Source organism: Mytilus trossulus, chromosome 12 (assembly GCF_036588685.1).
Source record: "Mytilus trossulus isolate FHL-02 chromosome 12, PNRI_Mtr1.1.1.hap1, whole genome shotgun sequence".
In the NCBI taxonomy this organism is placed as follows: domain Eukaryota; kingdom Metazoa; phylum Mollusca; class Bivalvia; order Mytilida; family Mytilidae; genus Mytilus; species Mytilus trossulus.
Window position 1 is genome coordinate 58428816 of NC_086384.1, and position 27012 is coordinate 58455827.

Consider the following 27012-nt stretch of genomic DNA (forward strand, 5'->3'; position numbering starts at 1 on the left):
TTGTCCATTTCCAATCAGTTTAGAGAAAGCAAACTCTGTATTATTTAAAAGAAGTGGTTACAACATTTGTAAATTTAGATTACATTGATAATTTCATGATTTTCCGAATTAAAATGTTTAAAACTTCCTATTGTAATAGTCATTCCAAATCTGTATTTCTTATAAATTAACTTTAATGAGGATTTTTAACTTTGCATTATAGTTTGATGAATAGGATATGGATCCCCTCGTTATCATGGTTATTCTGATGCTCATTGAAAGATTGAAGTAATGTTTCTAATTTTTTTTTTTAGAAAAACCAGTTCATACATGTAGTTGAATGGTAACTTAGAAATCTCAAATATAGCAATGTATGCAAGCTAACATCTAGGTCTTTGGTGTATGTTGTTTTGTATAGGTGCTGGTTTATTGCATATATAACATCTCTAATCATTGTCACAAATGAATATCAACACTTTTTACAAACCTATTTGTAAACTTATTCTACAAACTCCTTCTAAGACTCGCCATATCATAGAGCTTTTTTGACAATAATTTGACCTATATGTCCTTTCCAAAAAAGGCAAGTTTTTTAAATTATCTGTGTGTCGTTTTGTTTTCTTGATTTGGGAATAGGCTTTCATCATCTGTAGTTGTACTTCATGTTTAACTCATAACATTAAAAACAACGTCATCCCGAATTCTTGAGCGTAAATAAACATGAATCTAAAATCAAAATGATTTTAAGATCTCGTTGGTATTGTTAGTTCAATTTGATTCTGTCGTTTCAATAATATAGGTTTATAAAAAATATCGTTTTATAATTTCGAAGCATTGTCTGGATATTGCTTCACCACAACACCAATCTTTCATTTATTGTAGGACCAAGTTTTTTAAATGAATGATTTATTTCAGAATGAAATTACAGAACAGTATGTAACGGTACCTGAATGAATTTAATGTTTACCTAATCTAGTGAAAACTTTGGTGTTGACATCCTATATTACTAAGCGTATGTCAACGTTATCTTAATTCCGATATTGAATGCGCTTATACGATAACAGCGAAAGCATTTCATGTTCCACTTGTTTCAGAAAACATATCGCATGTTTTCTCTACAGTCCCAAAAAAATCTGTAAATGTTTGCATTTAGAACATTGAGAATATTGTCAGTCAAATGACCAAGTTCGTCTTATATTCTATTTGTCTTTAATTCCGACCAACAAACCATTTTCTATTCTGCTTTCAACTTTTGTCAGTACGATGCTTGTTTTTGATTAATCATATTCGATGTCTTTTCAGATCAACTGGTATAAAAAAAAGTATGCGTAGCTTGGTGTCCGTCTTCGTCGTCGGCGACATTTACAATAAACTCCTATGAAATTTTAGCTACATTTTTCAATATTGGAGTATTGCGTTGATAATTCAATTCGATATCATCGCCCGCCAATCAAATAGGCCGACATGGCTATAATAAGTACATATGGATAAAATGAAAGTATGTCTATTTCATTAAAACAAAATAGAGAAATAGAGAAATTCTGAAAGAGCAAAACTGTCCAGATTGTTGACCTTTGATGAATTTGGCTATATGGTTTAGCTGAACGGAGGGCCTACATTAAAATCCGTATGATTTGTATCTATAGTAAGTCACGCATATAGTTTTTATCATGTTTTTTTCCATAATATGAAGAAGAAAAAATCAACAAGCGTTTTTTCACAATACAGTTTCGGGATTTTTTTTTTCATACCAACGTATGTAACATATTTTATTATATATGTAGTAAGTTTTTGTACTGTATCTTTGACGGCTATGCCATCAGTTTTAGATGTGTTATTAAGACACTGTCTCATTGACGAATATACCACATTTTTCTTTATCATTTGCGTCGTAAGAATATCGTCTAGTTGACGTATCTGACACAGTTTTATTTATTTTCTTGTGTCGTTAGTGTTCTGTCTCATTATAAAAGAGGGACACAAGATACAAAAGGAACAGTCAAACTCGTAAATCTAAAATAAACTGACAACGGCATGGCTGAAAATGAAACAAACAGACAAACAATAGTACACATGACACAACATAGAAAACTAAAGAAAAGACAACACGAACCCAACCAAAATATTTGGGTGATCTCAGCTGCTACGGAAGGGTAGGCAGATTCTGCTCCACATTTGACACCCGTCGTGTTGCTTATGTGATAACAAATCCGGTAAATAGTCTCATTCAGAAGGTCACACACAGGTTTGAGTACGGTATGATTGACCTACTTTCTACTTTGTTTAGCGTCGTTAAGGTACTGTCACAATGACGAATATGATTTTTGTTTAATTTGTGTTGAACATGTATGAGTACTGTGTCCGTGGTATATACGATACATTCTACTTAAGTATATGCATCAATAACCTTTTACATTTCTGTTTTATCATGTGTGTTGTTTGAGTGACAGGGACAGGGATTTGATGGTCGCAAATTAAGTTTACTGGCGACGCGTTAGCAATATTGTTATCTCCATTCTAATGAAACTTACATAATACAACGTTAAAACATGTATTTAAAATCTGTCATATGCCGTCTGCGCTTGCGCGTACGTCCCATAGCATCAATTTTCCAATTGATGCCATGTAAATAAGTGACGTTATCCAATCAAAATGAACGTTTCAAACGTTGTTGCATTAGAATGACGAATATTCTACATCTTTTTTTATAATATACGTACTAAGCATATTGTCTTATTGACGTATATTCCATATTGTTTTACTATATACGTCGTGAATGTATAGTCATATTGACGTATATTCCACATCTTGTTTTATTATTTGCGTAATAAAGATCTTTCTCATCATCTGCAGACTAAGGATTAAGTCTTATTGACGTAAAGTCCATATTTGTTTTCATTGTCTGCGTCGTAAGGTTATAGTCTCATTGATGTATATTTCACATCTGTTCATTATCTGCGTCGTAAGGGTAAAGTCTCATTGACGTACATTCTGCATCTGTTTACTATATGTGTCGTAAAAGTGTAGTCTTATTGACGTATATTACACATCTGTTTTTATAATTTGCGTACTAAGGATAACGTCTTATTGATGTATATTCCATATTTTTTTGATTATCTACGTCGTAAAAGTATTATTTCGTTGTATATACACGAACCCCACCAAAGACTAGAGGTGATCTCAGGTCCTCCGAAAGAGTAAACAAACCCTGCTCATAATCTGACAACCGTCGTGTTCCTTTTGAGAGAACGAATGCGGTTAATAGTCTAAGTCGGTATGAAAGGGAAGGGGATTGTAGTTGCGACTGAAGGAACATATTCGATATCAATTTTGAAACGGTTATTTCATATCGGGCAACCAACTCGTGATGGCGTCGATAAAATTTGCGAAAAGATAATTTCAACTTCCCCATTTGGAACTCTTGATTTAATAGCTTCCTTGTCAGCAACAATCCTCTATCAATAACATTATGATAGGAATTGCAAGCACGGGGATATCGTATCCATTGGGAGATATATACACCGTATGCAGGTGCTGCTGGAATGTTGCTACTTATAAATCGAAAATTCAGAATTGGAAAGCTGAAATCATCTCCTAATTACCTGTGTTGTAATTATATAGTCTCATTGACGTATATTCAACACATTTCTTTACTTTTGTAAATTTTTGACGTATATTTAACTTCTCTTTATTACATGCGTCGTAAGCGTATAGTCTCATTGACGTATATGCCACATCTTTTTTATTATCAGCGTCGTAAAGGTATAGTTTCAATGACGTACATTCAACCTCTTTTTTATTATCTGCGTCGTAAGGGTATAGTTTCAGTGACGTACATTCAACCTCGCGGCTATGTTATAGTCTCATTGATAGATACTTCATATCTTTTTAAAATCTGTGTCCTAATGGTATATTCTTATTGACGTATTTCCTGCATCGCATCGTTTTATATCTGCCTCGTAAGGGTATAGTCTCATTGACGTATATTCCACATATGCTTTTATTGTCTGTGTCGTAAGGGATAGTCTTATCATTGCTAATTGACGTATATTCTATATCTTTTTATTGTCTGTGTCGTTAGAGTGAAGTCTCATTGAGGCAAATTCCATATCTTTGTTTTATCTGCGTTGTAAGGGAAAAGGCTCATTGACGTATATTCTAGATATTGTTATTATCTGCGTGGTAAGGGTAAAGTCTAGTTGACGTATATAATACATCTGTGTATTATCTTCGTTAAAGGGAATAGTCTAATTGCCGTATATTCGACAACTTGTTATTATCTGCGTCGTAAGGTTAAAGTCTAATTGAAGTGTATAACACATAATTGTATTATCTGCGTTGACAAGGTATAGTTTCATTGACGTATATTCCACATATTTTTTATTATCTTCGCGGTGAGGTTAAAGTCTCATTGACATATATTCCACCTATTTCTATTATCTGCATCCTAAGAATAAAGTCCTTTTGATGTACATTCCACATCTTTTTATTGTCTGCATCGTAAGGGAATAGTCTCATTGACTTATATTTTACATCCTTCCATTATCTGTATCGTAAGGGTTAAGTCTTATTGACGTATAATACATATCTGTTTACTCTCTTCGTTGAAGGTTATAATACAAATGCTGCATATTCCACAACTTTTTATTATCTGCATCGTTAAGAATAAAGTCCCATTGACGTACATTCAACATCTTTTTATTATCAACGTCGTAATAGTAAAGTCTCATTGACGTATATTCCGCAGAATTTCATTATCGGCGTCTTGAGGATAAAGTTTTATTGATGTATATTCCACATCTTTTTTATGATCTGCCTCATAGGGTATAATCTCAGTAAAAGTTTTTTTTTTCATCTGCTCGTAAGAATAAAGTTCCATTTACGTACATTCAACAGCTTTTTTATTATCTGCGTCGTAAGAGTAAGATTGTCATTGACGTATATTCCACAGAATTTCATTATCGGCGTCTTGAGGATAAAGTTTTATTGATGTTTATTTCACATCTGTATATGCTCTGCCTCGTAGGTATAATCTCAGTAACGTAAATTTGTTCATATTTTTATTATCTGCTTCGAAGAATAAAGTCTCATTGACGTACATTCAACATCTGTTTATTATCTACGTCGTAATTGTATAGTCTCATTGATGTATGTCCCACAGAATTTCATTATCGGCGTCTTGAGGATAAAGTTTTATTGATGTTTATTTCACATCTTGTTTTGATCTGCATCGTAAGGTAAAATCGCAGTGACGTAATTTTGTTCATATTTTTATTATCTGCTTCGTAAGAATAAAGCCCCATTGACGTCCATTCTACATCTTTTATTATCTGCGTCTTAATAGTATAGTCCCATTGACGTATATTCCACAGAATTTCATTATCGGCGTCTTGAGGATAAAGTTTTCTTAATGTATATTTCTCATCTTGTTATGATCTGCCTCGTAGGTTATAATCTCAGTGACGTAATTTTTACATATTTTTATTATCTGCTTCGTAGGAATAAAGTCCCATTGACGTACATTCAACATCTTTTTTATTATATGCGTCGTAATAGTAAAGTCTCATTGACGTATATTCCACATAATTATATTATCGGCGTCTTGAGGATAAAGTTTTATTGATGTATATTTCAAATCTTTTCATGATCTGCCTCATAGGGTATAATATCAGTAACGTAAATTTTACATATTTTTAATATCTGCTCCGAAGGAATAAAGTCCCATTGACGTACATTCTACATCTTTTTATTATCTGCGTCGTAATGGTATAGTCCCATAGACGTATATTCCACAGAAATTCATTATCGACGTCTTGAGGATAAAGTTTTATTGATGTATATTTCACATCTGTATATGATCTGCCTCGTAGGGTATAATCTCACTAACGTGAATTTGTTCATATATTTATTATCTGCTTCGTAAGAATAAAGTCTCATTGACGTACATGCAACATATTTTTATTATCAACGTCGTAATTGTATAGTCTCATCGTCGTAGATCCAACGAATTTCATTATCGGCGTCTCCAGGATAAAGTTTTATTGATGTATTTTTCTCATCTTGTTATGATTTGCCTCGTAGGGTATAATCTCAGTAACGTAAATTTGTTTATATTTTTATTATCTGCTTCGTAAGAATAAAGTCCCATTGACGTCCATTCTACATCTTTTATTATCTGCGTCGTAATAGTAAAGTGCCATTGACGTATATTCCACAAAATTTCATTATCGACGTCTTGCGGATAAAGTTTTTTTTATGTATATTTCTCATCTTTTTATGATCTGCCTCGTAGGGTATAATCTAAGTGACGTAAATTTTACATATTTTCATTATCTGCTTCGTAAGAATAAAGTCCCATTGACGTACATTCAACATATTTTTATTATCAACGTCGTAATTGTATAGTTTCATTGACGTATATACCACATAATATCATTATCGGCGTCTTGAGGATAAAGTTTTATTGATGTATAGTTCACATCTGTTTATCATCTACCTCGTAAGGGTATAGTTTCAGTGAAGTATACTTCAGATATTTTTATCATCTGCGTCGTAAGGGAAACTTTCATTGACGTATATTTACAATCTTTTTTATCTATTTAAGTATTTGGCGATATGACAACCCTCTTTTTTTTGTCGTTTGGTAACTTTGGTTACTGTCTTATTAAAAATGTCACATGTTTTGCGTCCTTAAGGTACTGCATTAGTGATGTATATTTCACATATATTTATTCGTTTGCGTTATGGTTTCATTGACGTATATAACTTCGGGTTTCTTTCTTTCTTTGGCTTTCATATTTGAAAGACGTTAAATATTCAAGATTGCTTCAAAAACACCCAGCGGTACATATAGGATCAGAAGAAACAATAATAATGTAATACGTACATCTATAAAATTGAAAATGGAAATGGGGAATGTGTCTACCAGTATAAACAGGAGGTAAGGTTTGGTTGTTCTTATATCGAGGACTAAGATGAAGGTTATACATATTATTTAAATTTTAAGTAATAATCTTCATTATGAATATGGAATTGCATAACCAACCTTTTGATCAGTGGAGCGTAGAAAAGATGTCAGGCCTGTCTTAGATGAATTCTGGGACATATATGATGGCAAATGGTAGGATTTAGTTGTATCAACAAATGTTTTGTCTTGTTGTATGTATATGTTTAAGAAATTAATAGTGTATACACACTCTAGCCATATACATGCTTTAATGATATGTGATTCATGCTCGAAGATAAAAATTGTATTAATTAAGGGGTTAAAATTGTGAAGTTCATGCCTTTTGCAATGGTTCAAATTGGCTACAGGTATTGAAGTGAACTTGTGATTATTGTGTGCACATTAGAAGAAATGTGACAAATTTAGTAGAGTTGTGTTTTCAACGGAAGTTTGTCATTTGAAATGATTTGTATTGAACAATTTGTAAAAAACTTGTTAAAGATTTTGAACAAAGTTCCAATAGGCTCTGCAGAAAAGCAGGCAAGACATGTCAGTGTGTGCACTCTTGTCATAAGATGTATGTTTTTTTATCGAGTCTGTATCATTTTCATGGTTATGTAACTTTATATTTAGGACTATCAACATAATAACAATGATTAGAAAAGATAGCAAAACATTTCAGTGTGTGCACTTTAGTTTTCATAGTAATTATTATTTTGAAAAATAAGAAAATGTGGTGTGAATAGCTAATGAGACAACTATCCCAAAAAAATACTATAGAACACAATGAATAATAAAGAAAAACAGCTCATAAGCCTTGACTTTGAAACTGTTTGAATGATGAAACTTTTTTTATAAATTATGAATTTATGTTTTGTAGGCCTGTGATAATAACAGATGTTGTTGATAAATGGCCAGCTATAAACTGGACTAAACGTTTCTTTCAACAAAATTATGCAGATGAAAAAGTTATGGTGAAAGCTGTTGTGGTGAGTAGGTCTTTTCTCTCTCACATGAGTTGTCTCTCCTTGAAAGCTGTTGTGGTGAGTAGGTCTTTTCTCTCTCACATGAGTTGTCTCTCCTTGGAAGCTGTTGTGGTGAGTAAGTCTTTTCTCTCTCACATTAGTTGTCTCTTCATGGATACAAATAAAATATTTGATCGATTATTGTGTTTTGATAAATTAAATGACTTGTAAATAAAAGACATGGTACAATGTTTATATATATGTTAACATCCACAAGCAATTAAACAACACAAAAAACCACAACACATGCATGCATCTTCAATATTCAGGGTTGTATGTATATAGTCCACAATTTTTCACTCCAAAATAAATATAGTCAGACAGAGGCGCCAATATTAGAGTACTTTTTAAGATGATACGATTAAAACAGCCCTTATACTATCAAAACAGCAGATGACATTGTTATGGTCATATAAATCACGTCATCTATATTGCTTTTTCGGACCGGTCCAATATTTCAATATGGACTGGCAATGAATCCTAAAAAACATGTAAGGATTCAAAAATTGCCAGTCCGTATTTGAAATATTGGCCCTATATTCACATCATTGCCAGGCAGTATTGGAAATATAGTACGATTGCCTTGATATATATAACTTATTGTCTCTACTTTAAACAGTCTATGACATACTTTGCCATGTGCACCATTTTTCAATTGCTTTTTAACAGTAGTTCTTTTAAAGTGCTTCTTCTGAGAAGTCCAGTTTATCAAAGTTTGTTTCTAACTCATGTTAAAATAGCTGAAAAGAAATGCAACAAATTGAATGATTTATGTTTTTCTCCATCAGAATAGAAAACCTGCAGCATTAGCAGTTGACATGGACACTTTTATAAGTGAGCTGGACACTTCTGGACCAAATGGTTGGACCTATCTTGAGGATGAACTATTTATAGTCACCAGACCTGAACTTAAGAAAGATATTGGTCCTAATGTATGTAATGTACAGTAATACTGCCACTTAATTAACTATAGAAAAAACAAAAATTAAAGTCAGATTAAACTGTCATGAAATCAAACTCATAGATTGAAAATAAACTGACAACGCCATGACTAAAAATAAAAATACAAACAGACAAATGATAGTACAGAAGACACAACATTGAAAACCTAAAGACTAAGCAACGTGAACCTCGCCAATATTAACTGTGATAAGTCTCATATACATTTGATACAGTAAACTAGAGATAAGTGATTAATGCTTATTTGACAATGAATTGAATATATAAAAACACCAACTTTGATTTTATTTTATAATTAAATTTGTTTATTTTATAATTACAACAACAGGTGGTATGTTTGAAATACTACAACATAATTATTGATCTCTATCATTATTACATGTTTAATCATGCTCATCCCAAAAAATCTAAACCTACAACAAGTGCAATTCTTAACATTGTTAGCTTTATGAATCACATTATTCTGTGTTTAATTACAGGTGTATGCAGAAGAAAATTTCTTTAATCTGTTCCCAGATGAAGTTAGACATTGGGACTGTTTGATGTTGTGGGGTTCACAATTTTCTAGGTCCAGTTTACATATGGACCTTTACAACTGGACTGCTACTAATGCTGTTTTGTATGGTCAAAAATCATGGATGATAAGATATATTGACATTCATTGCTACAAATGCTGTATTGTATGGTCAAAAGTCATAGATGGTAAGATATATGGACATTCATTGCTACAAATGCTGTATTGTATGGTCAAAAGTCATGGATGGTAAGATATATTGTATTGTAAGGTCAAAAGTCATGGATGGTAAGATATATTGTATTGTATTGACAAAAGTCATGGATGGTAAGATACATTGTATTGTGTGGACAAAAGTCATGGATGGTAAGATACATTGTATTGTATGGACTAAAGTCATGGATGGCAAGATATATTGTATGGACAAAAGTCATGGATGGTAAGATATATTGTATGGACAAAAATCATGGATGGTGAGATATATTGTATGGACAAAAGTCATGGATGGTAAGATATATTGTATTGTATGGACACAAGTCATGGATGGTAAGATACATTGTATTGTATGGACAAAAGTCATGGATGGTAAGATACATTGTATGGACAAAAGTCATGGATGGTAAGATACATTGTATGGACAAAAGTCATGGATGGTGAGATACATTGTATGGACAAAAGTCATGAATGGTAAGATACATTGTATTGTATGGACAAAAGTCATGGATGGTAAGATATATTGTATTGTATGGACAAAAGTCATGGATGGTAAGATACATTGCACGGACAAAAGTCATAGATGGTAAGAAACATTGTACGGACAAAAGTCATGGATGGTAAGATAAATTGTACGGACAAAAGTCATGGATGGTAAGATACATTGTATTGTATGGACAAAAGTTATGGATAGTAAGATAGATTGTATGGACAAAAGTCATGGATGGTAAGATACATTGTATGGTCAAAAGTCATGGATGGTAAGATATTTTGTATGGACAAAAGTCATGGATTGTAAGATATATCGTATGGACAAAAGTAATGAATGGTAAGATACATTGTATTGTATGGACAAAAGTCATGGATGGTTAGATACATTGTATTGTATGGACAAAAGTCATGGATGGTAAGATACATTGTATTGTATGGACAAAAGTTATGGATAGTAAGATAGATTGTATGGACAAAAGTCATGGATGGTGAGATATATTGTATGGACAAAAGTCATGGATGGTAAGATATATTGTATTGTATGGACACAAGTCATGGATGGTAAGATACATTGTATTGTATGGACAAAAGTCATGGATGGTAAGATACATTGTATGGACAAAAGTCATGGATGGTAAGATACATTGTATGGACAAAAGTCATGGATGGTGAGATACATTGTATGGACAAAAGTCATGAATGGTAAGATACATTGTATTGTATGGACAAAAGTCATGGATGGTAAGATATATTGTATTGTATGGACAAAAGTCATGGATGGTAAGATACATTGCACGGACAAAAGTCATAGATGGTAAGAAACATTGTACGGACAAAAGTCATGGATGGTAAGATAAATTGTACAGACAAAAGTCATGGATGGTAAGATACATTGTATTGTATGGACAAAAGTTATGGATAGTAAGATAGATTGTATGGACAAAAGTCATGGATGGTAAGATACATTGTATGGTCAAAAGTCATGGATGGTAAGATATTTTGTATGGACAAAAGTCATGGATTGTAAGATATATCGTATGGACAAAAGTAATGAATGGTAAGATACATTGTATTGTATGGACAAAAGTCATGGATGGTTAGATACATTGTATTGTATGGACAAAAGTCATGGATGGTAAGATACATTGTATTGTATGGACAAAAGTTATGGATAGTAAGATAGATTGTATGGACAAAAGTCATGGATGGTAAGATACATTGTATGGACAAAAGTCATGGATTGTAAGATATATCGTATGGACAAAAGTAATGAATGGTAAGATACATTGTATTGTATGGTCAAAAGTCATGGATGGTTAGATACATTGTATTGTATGGACAAAAGTCATGGATGGTAAGATACATTGTATGGACAAAAGTCATGGATGGTAAGATACATTGTATGGACAAAAGTCATGGATGGTAAGATATTTTGTATGGACAAAAGTCATGGATGGTAAGATATATCGTATGGACAAAAGTCATGAATGGTAAGATACATTGTATGGACAAAAGTCATGGATGGTAAGATATATTGTATGGACAAAAGTCATGGATGGTAAGATATATTGTATTGTATGGACAAAAGTCATGGATGGTAAGATACAGTGTATGGTCAAAAGTCATGGATGGTAAGATATATTGTATTGTATGGTCAAAAGTCATGGATGGTAAGATATATTGTATTGTATGGTCCAAAGTCCTGGATGGTAAGATATATTGTATTGTTTAGACAAAAGTCATGGATGGTAAGATACATTGTATTGTTTGGACAAAAGTCATGGATGTTAAGATATATTGTATGGACAAACGTCATGGATGGTAAGATATATTGTATGGACAAAAGTCATGGATGGTAAGATATAGTGTATGGACAAAAGTCATGGATGATAAGATATATTGTATGGACAAAAGTCATGGATGGTAAGATATATTGTATTGTATGGACAAAAGTCATGGATGGTAAGATACATTGTATGGACAAAAGTCATGGATGGTAAGATACATTTTATGGACAAAAGTCATGGATGGTAAGATACATTGTATGGACAAAAGTCATGGATGGTAAGATACATTGTATGGACAAAAGTCATGGATGGTAAGATACATTGTATTGTATGGACAAAAGTTATGGATGATAAGATAGATTGTTAGACAAAAGTCATGGATGGTAAGATACATTGTATGGCCAAAAGTCATGGATGGTAAGATATTTTGTATGGACAAAAGTCATGGATTGTAAGATATATCGTATGGACAAAAGTAATGAATGGTAAGATACATTGTATTGTATGGACAAAAGTTATGGATTTTTAGATACATTGTATTGTATGGACAAAAGTCATGGATGGTAAGATACATTGAATGGACAAAAGTCATGGATGGTAAGATACATTGTATGGTCAAAAGTCATGGATGGTAAGATATTTTGTATGGACAAAAGTCATGGATGGTAAGATATATCGTATGGACAAAAGTCATGAATGGTAAGATACATTGTATTGTATGGACAAAAGTCAGGGATGGTGAGATACATTGTATTGTGTGGACAAAAGTCGTGGATGGTAAGATATATTGTATTGTATGGACAAAAGTCATGGATGGTAAGATACAATGTATGGTCAAAAGTCATGGATGGTAAGATATATTGTATTGTATGGTCAAAAGTCATGGATGGTAAGATATATTGTATTGTATGGTCAAAAGTCATGGATGGTAAGATATATTGTTTTGTATGGACAAAATTCATGGATGGTAAGATACATTGTATTGTTTGGACAAAAGTCAGGGATGTTAAGATATATTGTATGGACAAAAGTCATGGATGGTAAGATATAGTGTATGGACAAAAGTCATGGATGGTAAGATATATTGTATGGACAAAAGTCATGGATGGTAAGATATATTGTATTGTATGGACAAAAGTCATGGATGGTAAGATACATTGTATGGACAAAAGTCATGGATGGTAAGATACATTTTATGGACAAAAGTCATGGATGGTAAGATACATCGTATGGACAAAAGTCATGGATGGTAAGATACATTGTATGGACAAAAGTCATGGATGGTAAGATATATTGTATTGTGTGGACAAAAGTCATGGATGGTAAGATATATTGTATGGACAAAAGTCATGGATGGTAAGATATATTGTATGGACAAAAGTCATGGATAGTAAGATATAGTGTATGGACAAAAGTCATGGATGGTAAGATATATTGTATGGACAAAAGTCATTGATGGTAAGATATATTGTATTGTATGGACAAAAGTCATGGATGGTAAGATACATTGTATGGACAAAAGTCATGGATGGTAAGATACATTTTATGGACAAAAGTCATGGATGGTAAGATACATTGTATGGACAAAAGTCATGGAAGGTAAGATACATTGTATGGACAAAAGTCATGGATGGTACGATATATTGTATTGTGTGGACAAAAGTCATGGATGGTAAGATATATTGTATTGTATGGACAAAAGTCATGGATGGTAAGATACATTGTATGGACAAAAGTCATGGATGGTAAGATACATTTTATGGACAAAAGTCATGGATGGTAAGATACATTGTATGGACAAAAGTCATGGATGGTAAGATACATTTTATGGACAAAAGTCATGGATGGTAAGATACATTGTATGGACAAAAGTCATGGATGGTAAGATACATTGTATGGACAAAAGTCATGGATGGTAAGATATATGGTATGGACAAAAGTCATGGATGGTAAGATACATTGTAGTGTATGGTCAAAAGTCATGGATGGTAAGATACATTGTATGGACAAAAGTCATGGATGGTAAGATATAGTGTATGGACAAAAGTCATGGATGGTAAGATATAGTGTATGGACAAAAGTCATGGATGGTAAGATATATTGTATGGACAAAAGTCATGGATGGTAAGATATAGTGTATGGACAAAAGTCATGGATGGTAAGATATAGTGTATGGACAAAAGTCTAGGATGGTAAGATATATTGTATGGACAAAAGTCATGGATGGTAAGATATAGTGTATGGACAAAAGTCATGGATGGTAAGATATATTGTATGGACAAAAGTCATGGATGGTAAGATACATTGTATGGACAAAAGTCATGGATGGTAAGATATATTGTATTGTATGGACAAAAGTCATGGATGGTAAAATATATTGTATGGACAAAAGTCATGGATGGTAAAATATATTGTATGGACAAAAGTCATGGATGGTAAGATGTTTTGTGTGGACAAAAGTCATGAATGGTAAAATATATAGTATTGTATGGACAAAAGTCATGGATGGTGAGATACATTGTATTGTATGGTCAAAAGTCATGGATGGTAAGATACATTGTATTGTATGGACAAAAGTCATGTATGATAAGATATAATGTATTGTATGGACAAAAGTCATGGATGGTAAGATACATTGTATGGACAAAAGTCATGGATGGTAAGATACATTGTATTGTATGGACAAAAGTTATGGATGTTAAGATATATTGTATGGACAAAAGTCATGGATGGTAAGATACATTATATTGTATGGACAAAAGTCATAGATGGTAAGATTTATTGTATTGTATGGACAAAAGTCATGGATGATGAGATATATTGTATTCTATGGACAAAAGTCATGGATGTTAAGATATATTGTATGGACAAAAGTCATGGATGGTAAGATATATTGTATTGTATGGTCAAAAGTCATTGATGGTAAGATACATTGTATTGTATGGACAAAAGTCATGGATGGTAAGATACATTGTATTGTTTGGACAGAAGTTATGGATGTTAAGATATATTGTATGGACAAAAGTCATCGATGGTAAGATATATTGTATGGACAAAAGTCATGGATGGTAAGATATAGTGTATGGACAAAAGTCATGGATGGTAAGATATATTGTATGGACAAAAGTCATGGATGGTAAGATACATTGTATGGACAAAAGTCATGGATGGTAAGATACATTGTATGGACAAAAGTCATGGATGGTAAGATATATTGTATTATATGGACAAAAGTCATGGATGGTAAAATATATTGTATGGACAAAAGTCATGGATGGTAAGATGTATTGTGTGGACAAAAGTCATGAATGGTAAGATATATCGTATTGTATGGTCAAAAGTCATGGATGGTAAGATACATTGTATTGTATAGACAAAAGTTACGAATGGTAAGATATATTGTATTGTATGGACAAAAGTCATGGATGGTAAGATACATTGTATTGTATGGACAAAAGTTATGGATGGTAAGATATAGTGTATGGACAAAAGTCATGGATGGTAAGATACATTGTATGGACAAAAGTCATGGATGGTAAGATACATTGTATTGTATGGACAAAAGTCATGGATGGTAAGATATATTGTATGGACAAAAGTCATGGATGGTAAGATATATTGTATGGACAAAAGCCATGGATGGTAAGAGATATTGTATTGTATGGTCAAAAGTCATGGATGGTAAGATATATTGTATTGTATGGACAAAAGTCATGGATGGTAAGATACATTGTATTGTGTGGACAAAAGTCATGGATGGTAAGATACATTGTATTGTATGGACAAAAGTCATGGATGGTAAGATATATTGTATGGACAAAAGTCATGGATGGTAAGATATATTGTATGGACAAAAGTCATGGATGGTGAGATATATTGTATGGACAAAAGTCATGGATGGTAAGATATACTATATTGTATGGACACAAGTCATGGATGGTAAGATACATTGTATTGTATGGACAAAAGTCATGGATGGTAAGATACATTGTATGGACAAAAGTCATGGATGGTAAGATACATTGTATGGACAAAAGTCATCGATGGTGAGATACATTGTATGGACAAAAGTCATGAATGGTAAGATATATTGTTTTGTATGGACAAAATTCATGGATGGTAAGATACATTGTATTGTTTGGACAAAAGTCAGGGATGTTAAGATATATTGTATGGACAAAAGTCATGGATGGTAAGATATAGTGTATGGACAAAAGTCATGGATGGTAAGATATATTGTATGGACAAAAGTCATGGATGGTAAGATATATTGTATTGTATGGACAAAAGTCATGGATGGTAAGATACATTGTATGGACAAAAGTCATGGATGGTAAGATACATTTTATGGACAAAAGTCATGGATGGTAAGATACATCGTATGGACAAAAGTCATGGATGGTAAGATACATTGTATGGACAAAAGTCATGGATGGTAAGATATATTGTATTGTGTGGACAAAAGTCATGGATGGTAAGATATATTGTATGGACAAAAGTCATGGATGGTAAGATATATTGTATGGACAAAAGTCATGGATAGTAAGATATAGTGTATGGACAAAAGTCATGGATGGTAAGATATATTGTATGGACAAAAGTCATTGATGGTAAGATATATTGTATTGTATGGACAAAAGTCATGGATGGTAAGATACATTGTATGGACAAAAGTCATGGATGGTAAGATACATTTTATGGACAAAAGTCATGGATGGTAAGATACATTGTATGGACAAAAGTCATGGAAGGTAAGATACATTGTATGGACAAAAGTCATGGATGGTACGATATATTGTATTGTGTGGACAAAAGTCATGGATGGTAAGATATATTGTATTGTATGGGCAAAAGTCATGGATGGTAAGATACATTGTATGGACAAAAGTCATGGATGGTAAGATACATTTTATGGACAAAAGTCATGGATGGTAAGATACATTGTATGGACAAAAGTCATGGATGGTAAGATACATTTTATGGACAAAAGTCATGGATGGTAAGATACATTGTATGGACAAAAGTCATGGATGGTAAGATACATTGTATGGACAAAAGTCATGGATGGTAAGATACATTGTAGTGTATGGTCAAAAGTCATGGATGGTAAGATACATTGTATGGACAAAAGTCATGGATGGTAAGATATAGTGTATGGACAAAAGTCATGGATGGTAAGATATAGTGTATGGACAAAAGTCATGGATGGTAAGATATATTGTATGGACAAAAGTCATGGATGGTAAGATATAGTGTATGGACAAAAGTCATGGATGGTAAGATATAGTGTATGGACAAAAGTCATGGATGGTAAGATATATTGTATGGACAAAAGTCATGGATGGTAAGATATAGTGTATGGACAAAAGTCATGGATGGTAAGATATATTGTATGGACAAAAGTCATGGATGGTAAGATATAGTGTATGGACAAAAGTCATGGATGGTAAGATATATTGTAAGGACAAAAGTCATGGATGGTAAGATACATTGTATGGACAAAAGTCATGGATGGTAAGATATATTGTATTGTATGGACAAAAGTCATGGATGGTAAAATATATTGTATGGACAAAAGTCATGGATGGTAAGATGTCTTGTGTGGACAAAAGTCATGAATGGTAAAATATATAGTATTGTATGGACAAAAGTCATGGATGGTGAGATACATTGTATTGTATGGTCAAAAGTCATGGATGGTAAGATACATTGTATTGTATGGACAAAAGTCATGTATGATAAGATATAATGTATTGTATGGACAAAAGTCATGGATGGTAAGATACATTGTATGGACAAAAGTCATGGATGGTAAGATACATTGTATTGTATGGACAAAAGTTATGGATGTTAAGATATATTGTATGGACAAAAGTCATGGATGGTAAGATACATTATATTGTATGGACGAAAGTCATGGATGGTAAGATTTATTGTATTGTATGGACAAAAGTCATGGATGATGAGATATATTGTATTGTATGGACAAAAGTCATGGATGTTAAGATATATTGTATGGACAAAAGTCATGGATGGTAAGATATATTGTATTGTATGGTCAAAAGTCATTGATGGTAAGATATATTGTATTGTATGGACAAAAGTCATGGATGGTAAGATACATTGTATTGTTTGGACAGAAGTTATGGATGTTAAGATATATTGTATGGACAAAAGTCATCGATGGTAAGATATATTGTATGGACAAAAGTCATGGATGGTAAGATATAGTGTATGGACAAAAGTCATGGATGGTAAGATATATTGTATGGACAAAAGTCATGGATGGTAAGATACATTGTATGGACAAAAGTCATGGATGGTAAGATACATTGTATGGACAAAAGTCATGGATGGTAAGATATATTGTATTGTATGGACAAAAGTCATGGATGGTAAAATATATTGTATGGACAAAAGTCATGGATGGTAAGATGTATTGTGTGGACAAAAGTCATGAATGGTAAGATATATCGTATTGTATGGTCAAAAGTCATGGATGGTAAGATACATTGTATTGTATAGACAAAAGTTATGAATGGTAAGATATATTGTATTGTATGGACAAAAGTCATGGATGGTAAGATACATTGTATTGTATGGACAAAAGTTATGGATGGTAAGATATAGTGTATGGACAAAAGTCATGGATGGTAAGATACATTGTATGGACAAAAGTCATGGATGGTAAGATACATTGTATTGTATGGACAAAAGTCATGGATGGTAAGATATATTGTATGGACAAAAGTCATGGATGGTAAGATATATTGTATGGACAAAAGTCATGGATGGTAAGATATATTGTATTGTATGGTCAAAAGTCATGGATGGTAAGATATATTGTATTGTATGGACAAAAGTCATGGATGGTAAGATACATTGTATTGTGTGGACAAAAGTCATGGATGGTAAGATACATTGTATTGTATGGACAAAAGTCATGGATGGTAAGATATATTGTATGGACAAAAGTCATGGATGGTAAGATATATTGTATGGACAAAAGTCATGGATGGTGAGATATATTGTATGGACAAAAGTCATGGATGGTAAGATATACTATATTGTATGGACACAAGTCATGGATGGTAAGATACATTGTATTGTATGGACAAAAGTCATGGATGGTAAGATACATTGTATGGACAAAAGTCATGGATGGTAAGATACATTGTATGGACAAAAGTCATCGATGGTGAGATACATTGTATGGACAAAAGTCATGAATGGTAAGATACATTGTTTTGTATGGACAAAAGTCATGGATGGTAAGATATATTGTATTGTATGGACAAAAGTCATGGATGGTAAGATACATTGTACGGACAAAAGTCATAGATGGTAAGATACATTGTACGGACAAAAGTCATGGATGGTAAGATACATTGTACGGACAAAAGTCATGGATGGTAAGATACAGTGTATTGTATGGACAAAAGTTATGGATGGTAAGATAGATTGTATGGACAAAAGTCATGGATGGGAAGATACATTGTATGGTCAAAAGTCATGGATGGTAAGATATTTTGTATGGACAAAAGTCATGGATTGTAAGATATATCGTATGGACAAAAGTAATGAATGGTAAGATACATTGTATTGTATGGACAAAAGTCATGGATGGTTAGATACATTGTATTGTATTGACAAAAGTCATGGATGGTAAGATACATTGTATGGACAAAAGTCATGGATGGTAAGATACATTGTATTGTCAAAAGTCATGGATGGTAAGATATACATGTATCGTATGGAAAAAAGTCATGAATGGTAAGATACATTGTATTGTATGGACAAAAGTCATGGATGGTGAGATACATTGTATTGTATGGTCAAAAGTCATGGATGGTAAGATACATTGTATTGTATGGACAAAAGTCATGGATGGTAAGATATATTGTATTGTATGGAGAAAAGTCATGGATGGTAAGATACATTGTATGGACAAAAGTCAAGGATGGTACGATACATTGTATTGTATGGACAAAAGTCATGGATGGTAAGATATATTGTATGGACAAAAGTCATGGATGGTAAGATATATTGTATGGACAAAAGTCATGGATGGTAAGATATATTGTATTGTATAGTCAAAAGTCATGGATGGTAAGATATATTGTATTGTATGGACAAAAGTCATGGATGGTAAGATACATTGTATGGACAAAAGTCATGGATGGTAAGATACATTGTATGGACAAAAGTCATGGATGGTAAGATACATTGTATGGACAAAAGTCACGGATGGTAAGATATATTGTATTGTATGGACAAAAGTCATGGATGGTAAGATATATTGTATGGACAAAAGTCATGGATGGTAAGATATATTGTATGGACAAAAGTCATGGATGGTAAGATTTATTGTATTGTATGGTCAAAAGTCATGGATGGTAAGATATATTGTATTGTATGGACAAAAGTCATGGATGGTAAGATACATTGTATGGACAAAAGTCATGGATGGTAAGATACATTGTATGGACAAAAGTCATGGATGGTAAGATATATTGTATTGTGTGGACAAAAGTCATGGATGGTAAGATACATTGTATTGTGTGGACAAAAGTCATGGATGGTAAGATACATTGTATTGTATGGACAAAAGTCATGGATGGTAAAATATATAGTATTGTATGGACAAAAGTCATGGATGGTAAGATATATTGTATTGTATGGACAAAAGTCATGGATGTTAAGATATATTGTATGGACAAAAGTCATGGATGGTAAGATACATTGTATTGTATGGACAAAAGTCATGGATGGTAAGATATATTGTATTGTATGGACAAAAGTCATGTATGGTAAGATACAGTGTATGGTCAAAAGTCATGGATGGTAAGATATATTGTATTGTATGGTCAAAAGTCATGGATGGTAAGATATATTGTATTGTATGGTCAAAAGTCATTGAAGGTAAGATATATTGTATTGTATGGACAAAAGTCATGGATGGTAAGATACATTGTATTGTTTGGACAAAAGTTATGGATGTTAAGATATATTGTATGGACAAAAGTCATGGATGGTAAGATATATTGTATGGACAAAAGTCAAGGATGGTAAGATATAGTGTATGGACAAAAGTCATGGATGGTAAGATATATTGTATGGACAAAAGTCATGGATGGTAAGATACATTGTATGGACAAAAGTCATGGATGGTAAGATACATTGTATGGACAAAAGTCATGGATGGTAAGATATATTGTATTGTATGGACAAAAGTCATGGATGGTAAAATATATTGTATGGACAAAAGTCATGGATGGTAAGATGTATTGTGTGGACAAAAGTCATGAATGGTAAGATATATTGTATTGTATGGACAAAAGTCATGGATGATGAGATACATTGTATTGCAAGGTCAAAAGTCATGGATGGTAAGATACATTGTATTGTATGGACAAAAGTCATGGATGGTAAGATATATTGTATTGTATGGACAAAAGTCATGGATGGTAAGATACATTGTATGGACAAAAGTCATGGATGGTAAGATACATTGTATTGTATGGACAAAAGTCATGGATGGTAAGATATATTGTATGGACAAAACTCATGGATGGTCAGATATATTGTATGGACTAAAGTCATGGATGGTAAGATATATTGTATTGTATGGTCAAAAGTCATGAATGGTAAGATATATTGTATTGTATGGACAAAAGTCATGGATGGTAAGATACATTGTATTGTGTGGACAAAAGTCATGGATGGTAAGATACATTGTATTGTATGGACAAAAGTCATGGATGGTAAGATATTTTGTATGGACAAAAGTCATGGATTGTAAGATATATCGTATGGACAAAAGTAATGAATGGTAAGATATATTGTATGGACAAAAGTCATGGATGGTAAGATGTATTGTGTGGACAAAAGTCATGAATGGTAAGATATATTGTATTGTATGGACAAAAGTCATGGATGATGAGATACATTGTATTGTATGGTCAAAAGTCATGGATGGTAAGATACATTGTATTGTATGGACAAAAGTCATGGATGGTAAGATATATTGTATTGTATGGACAAAAGTCATGAATGGTAAGATACATTGTATGGACAAAAGTCATGGATGGTAAGATACATTGTATTGTATGGACAAAAGTCATGGATGGTAAGATATATTGTATGGACAAAAGTCATGGATGGTAAGATATATTGTATGGACAAAAGTCATGGATGGTAAGATATATTGTATTGTAAGGTCAAAAGTCATGAATGGTAAGATATATTGTATTTTATGGACAAAAGTCATGGATAGTAAGATACATTGTATTGTGTGGACAAAAGTCATGGATGGTAAGATACATTGTATTGTATGGACAAAAGTCATGGATGGTAAGATATTTTGTATGGACAAAAGTCATGGATTGTAAGATATATCGTATGGACAAAAGTAATGAATGGTAAGATACATTGTATTGTATGGACAAAAGTCATGGATGGTTAGATACATTGTATTGTATGGACAAAAGTCATGGAAGGTAAGATACAGTGTATGGACAAAAGTCATGGATGGTAAGATACATTGTATTGTCAAAAGTCATGGATGGTAAGATATTTTGTATGGACAAAAGTCATGGATGGTAAGATATATCGTATGGACAAAAGTCATGAATGGTAAGATACATTGTATTGTATGGACAAAAGTCATGGATGGTGAGATACATTGTATTGTATGGTCAAAAGTCATGGATGGTAAGATACATTGTATGGAAAAAAGTCATGGATGGTAAGATATACATTGTATGGACAAAAGTCATGGATTGTAAGATATATTGTATTGTATGGACAAAAGTCATGGATGGTAAGATATATTGTATTGTATGGACAAAAGTCATGGATGGTAAGATACAGTGTATGGTCAAAAGTCATGGATGGTAAGATATATTGTATTGTATGGTCAAAAGTCATGGATGGTAAGATACATTGTATAGTATGGTCCAAAGTCCTGGATGGTAAGATATATTGTATTGTTTGTACAAAAGTCATGGATGGTAAGATACATTGTATTGTTTGGACAAAAGTCATAGATGTTAAGATATATTGTTTGGACAAACGTCATGGATGGTAAGATATATTGTATGGACAAAAGTCATGGATGGTAAGATATAGTGTATGGACAAAAGTCATGGATGGTAAGATATATTGTATGGACAAAAGTCATGGATGGTAAGATATATTGTATTGTATGGACAAAAGTCATGGATGGTAAGATACATTGTATGGACAAAAGTCATGGATGGTAAGATACATTGTATTGTATGGACAAAAGTCATGGATGTTAAGATATATTGTATGGACAAAAGTCATGGATGGTAAGATACATTGTATTGTATGGACAAAAGTCATGGATGTTAAGATATATTGTATGGACAAAAGTCATGGATGGTAAGATATATTGTATTGTATGGACAAAAGTCATGGATGGTAAGATACATTGTATGGACAAAAGTCATGGATGGTAAGATACATTGTATTGTATGGACAAAATTCATGGATGTTAAGATATATTGTATGGACAAAAGTCATGGATGGTAAGATATATTGTATGGACAAAAGTCATGGATGGTAAAATATATAGTATTGTATGGACAAAAGTCATGGATGGTAAGATATATTGTATTGTATGGACAAAAGTCATGGATGTTAAGATATATTGTATGGACAAAAGTCATGGATGGTAAGATACATTGTATTGTATGGACAAAAGTCATGGATGGTAAGATATATTGTATTGTATGGACAAAAGTCATGGATGGTAAGATACAGTGTATGGTCAAAAGTCATGGATGGTAAGATATATTGTATTGTATGGTCAAAAGTCATGGATGGTAAGATATATTGTATTGTATGGTCAAAAGTCATTGAAGGTAAGATATATTGTATTGTATGGACAAAAGTCATGGATGGTAAGATACATTGTATTGTTTGGACAAAAGTTATGGATGTTAAGATATATTGTATGGACAAAAGTCATGGATGGTAAGATATATTGTATGGACAAAAGTCATGGATGGTAAGATATAGTGTATGGACAAAAGTCATGGATGGTAAGATATATTGTATGGACAAAAGTCATGGATGGTAAGATACATTGTATGGACAAAAGTCATGGATGGTAAGATACATTGTATGGACAAAAGTCATTGATGGTAAGATATATTGTATTGTATGGACAAAAGTCATGGATGGTAAAATATATTGTATGGACAAAAGTCATGGATGGTAAGATGTAGTGTGTGGACAAAAGTCATGAATGGTAAGATATATTGTATTGTATGGACAAAAGTCATGGATGATGAGATACATTGTATTGCAAGGTCAAAAGTCATGGATGGTAAGATACATTGTATTGTATGGACAAAAGTCATGGATGGTAAGATATATTGTATTGTATGGACAAAAGTCATGGATGGTAAGATACATTGTATGGACAAAAGTCATGGATGGTAAGATACATTGTATTGTATGGACAAAAGTCATGGATGGTAAGATATATTGTATGGACAAAAGTCATGGATGGTAAGATATATTGTATAGACAAAAGTCATGGATGGTAAGATATATTGTATGGACAAAAGTCATGGATGGTAAGATATATTGTATGGACAAAAGTCATGGATGGTAAGATACATTGTATGGACAAAAGTCATGGATGGTAAGATATATTGTATTGTGTGGACAAAAGTCATGGATGGTAAGATACATTGTATTGTGTGGACAAAAGTCGTGGATGGTAAGATATATTGTATTGTATGGACAAAAGTCATGGATGGTAAGATACAGTGTATGGTCAAAAGTCATGGATGGTAAGATATATTGTATTGTATGGTCAAAAGTCATGGATGGTAAGATATATTGTATTGTATGGTCAAAAGTCATGGATGGTAAGATATATTGTTTTGTATGGACAAAAGTTATGGATGGTAAGATGCATTGTATTGTTTGGACAAAAGTCATGGATGTTAAGATTTATTGTATGGACAAAAGTCATGGATGGTAAGATATAGTGTATGGACAAAAGTCATGGATGGTAAGATATATTGTATGGACAAAAGTCATGGATGGTAAGATATATTGTATTGTATGGACAAAAGTCATGGATGGTAAGATACATTGTATGGACAAAAGTCATGGATGGTAAGATACATTTTATGGACAAAAGTCATGGATGGTAAGATACATCGTATGGACAAAAGTCATGGATGGTAAGATACATTGTATGGACAAAAGTCATGGATGGTAAGATATATTGTATTGTGTGGACAAAAGTCATGGATGGTAAGATATATTGTATGGACAAAAGTCATGGATGGTAAGATATATTGTATGGACAAAAGTCATGGATAGTAAGATATAGTGTATGGACAAAAGTCATGGATGGTAAGATATATTGTATGGACAAAAGTCATTGATGGTAAGATATATTGTATTGTATGGACAAAAGTCATGGATGCTAAGATACATTGTATGGACAAAAGTCATGGATGGTAAGATACATTTTATGGACAAAAGTCATGGATGGTAAGATACATTGTATGGACAAAAGTCATGGATGGTAAGATACATTGTATGGACAAAAGTCATGGATGGTACGATATATTGTATTGTGTGGACAAAAGTCATGGATGGTAAGATACATTGTATTGTATGGACAAAAGTCATGGATGGTAAGATACATTGTATGGACAAAAGTCATGGATGGTAAGATACATTTTATGGACAAAAGTCATGGATGGTAAGATACATTGTATGGACAAAAGTCATGGATGGTAAGATACATTGTATGGACAAAAGTCATGGATGGTAAGATACATGTATGGACAAAAGTCATGGATGGTAAGATATATTGTATGGACAAAAGTCATGGATGGTGAGATACATTGTAGTGTATGGTCAAAAGTCATGGATGGTAAGATACATTGTATGGACAAAAGTCATGGATGGTAAGATACATTGTATGGACAAAAGTCATGGATGGTAAGATATATTGTATTGTATGGTCAAAAGTCATGGATGGTAAGATATATTGTTTTGTATGGACAAAAGTCATGGATGGTAAGATACATCGTATTGTTTGGACAAAAGTCATGGATGTTAAGATATATTGTATGGACAAAAGTCATGGATGGTAAAATATATTGTATGGACAAAAGTCATGGATGGTAAGATATAGTGTATGGACAAAAGTCATGGATGGTAAGATATATTGTATGGACAAAAGTCATGGATGGTAAGATACATTGGATTGTATGGACAAAATTCATGGATGTTAAGATATATTGTATTGTATGGACAAAAGTCATGGATGGTAAGATACATTGTATTGTTTGGACAAAAGTCATGGATGTTAAGATATATTGTATGGACAAAAGTCATGGATGGTAAGATATATTGTATGGACAAAAGTCATGGATGGTAAGATACATTGTATTGTTTGGACAAAAGTCATGGATGTTAAGATATATTGTATGGACAAAAGTCATGGATGGTAAGATACATTGTATTGTATGGACAAAAGTCATGGATGGTAAGATATTTTGTATTGTATGGACAAAAGTCATGGATGGTAAGATACAGTGTATGGTCAAAAGTCATGGATGTTAAGATATATTGTATGGACAAAAGTCATGGATGGTAAGATACAGTGTATGGTCAAAAGTCATGGATGGTAAGATATATTGTATTGTATGGTCAAAAGTCATGGATGGTAAGATATATTGTATTGTATGGTCAAAAGTCATTGATGGTAAGATATATTGTATTGTATGGACAAAAGTCATGGATGGTAAGATACATTGTATTGTTTGGACAAAAGTTATGGATGTTAAGATATATTGTATGGACAAAAGTCATGGATGATAAGATATATTGTATGGACAAAAGTCATGGATGGTAAGATATAGTGTATGGACAAAAGTCGAGGATGGTAAGATATATTGTATGGACAAAAGTCATGGATGGTAAGATACATTGTATGGACAAAAGTCATGGATGGTAAGATACATTGTATGGACAAAAGTCATGGATGGTAAGATATATTGTATTGTATGGACAAAAGTCATGGATGGTAAAATA

General features: G+C 32.6%; 1 protein-coding gene across 1 annotated transcript in view; it reads left to right on the forward strand.

Moving 5' to 3' along the window:
• Positions 1-895: 895 nt before the first annotated feature.
• The window catches only part of LOC134692633 (uncharacterized), a 62868-nt gene continuing 36751 nt past the window's right edge, over positions 896-27012 (forward strand). Inside the window, exons 1-5 of the mRNA XM_063553092.1 lie at positions 896-911; positions 7036-7099; positions 7806-7914; positions 8739-8882; positions 9390-9673. Coding sequence (XP_063409162.1) covers positions 896-911; positions 7036-7099; positions 7806-7914; positions 8739-8882; positions 9390-9673 — 617 coding nt within the window. The remainder of the gene's footprint in view (positions 912-7035; positions 7100-7805; positions 7915-8738; positions 8883-9389; positions 9674-27012) is intronic.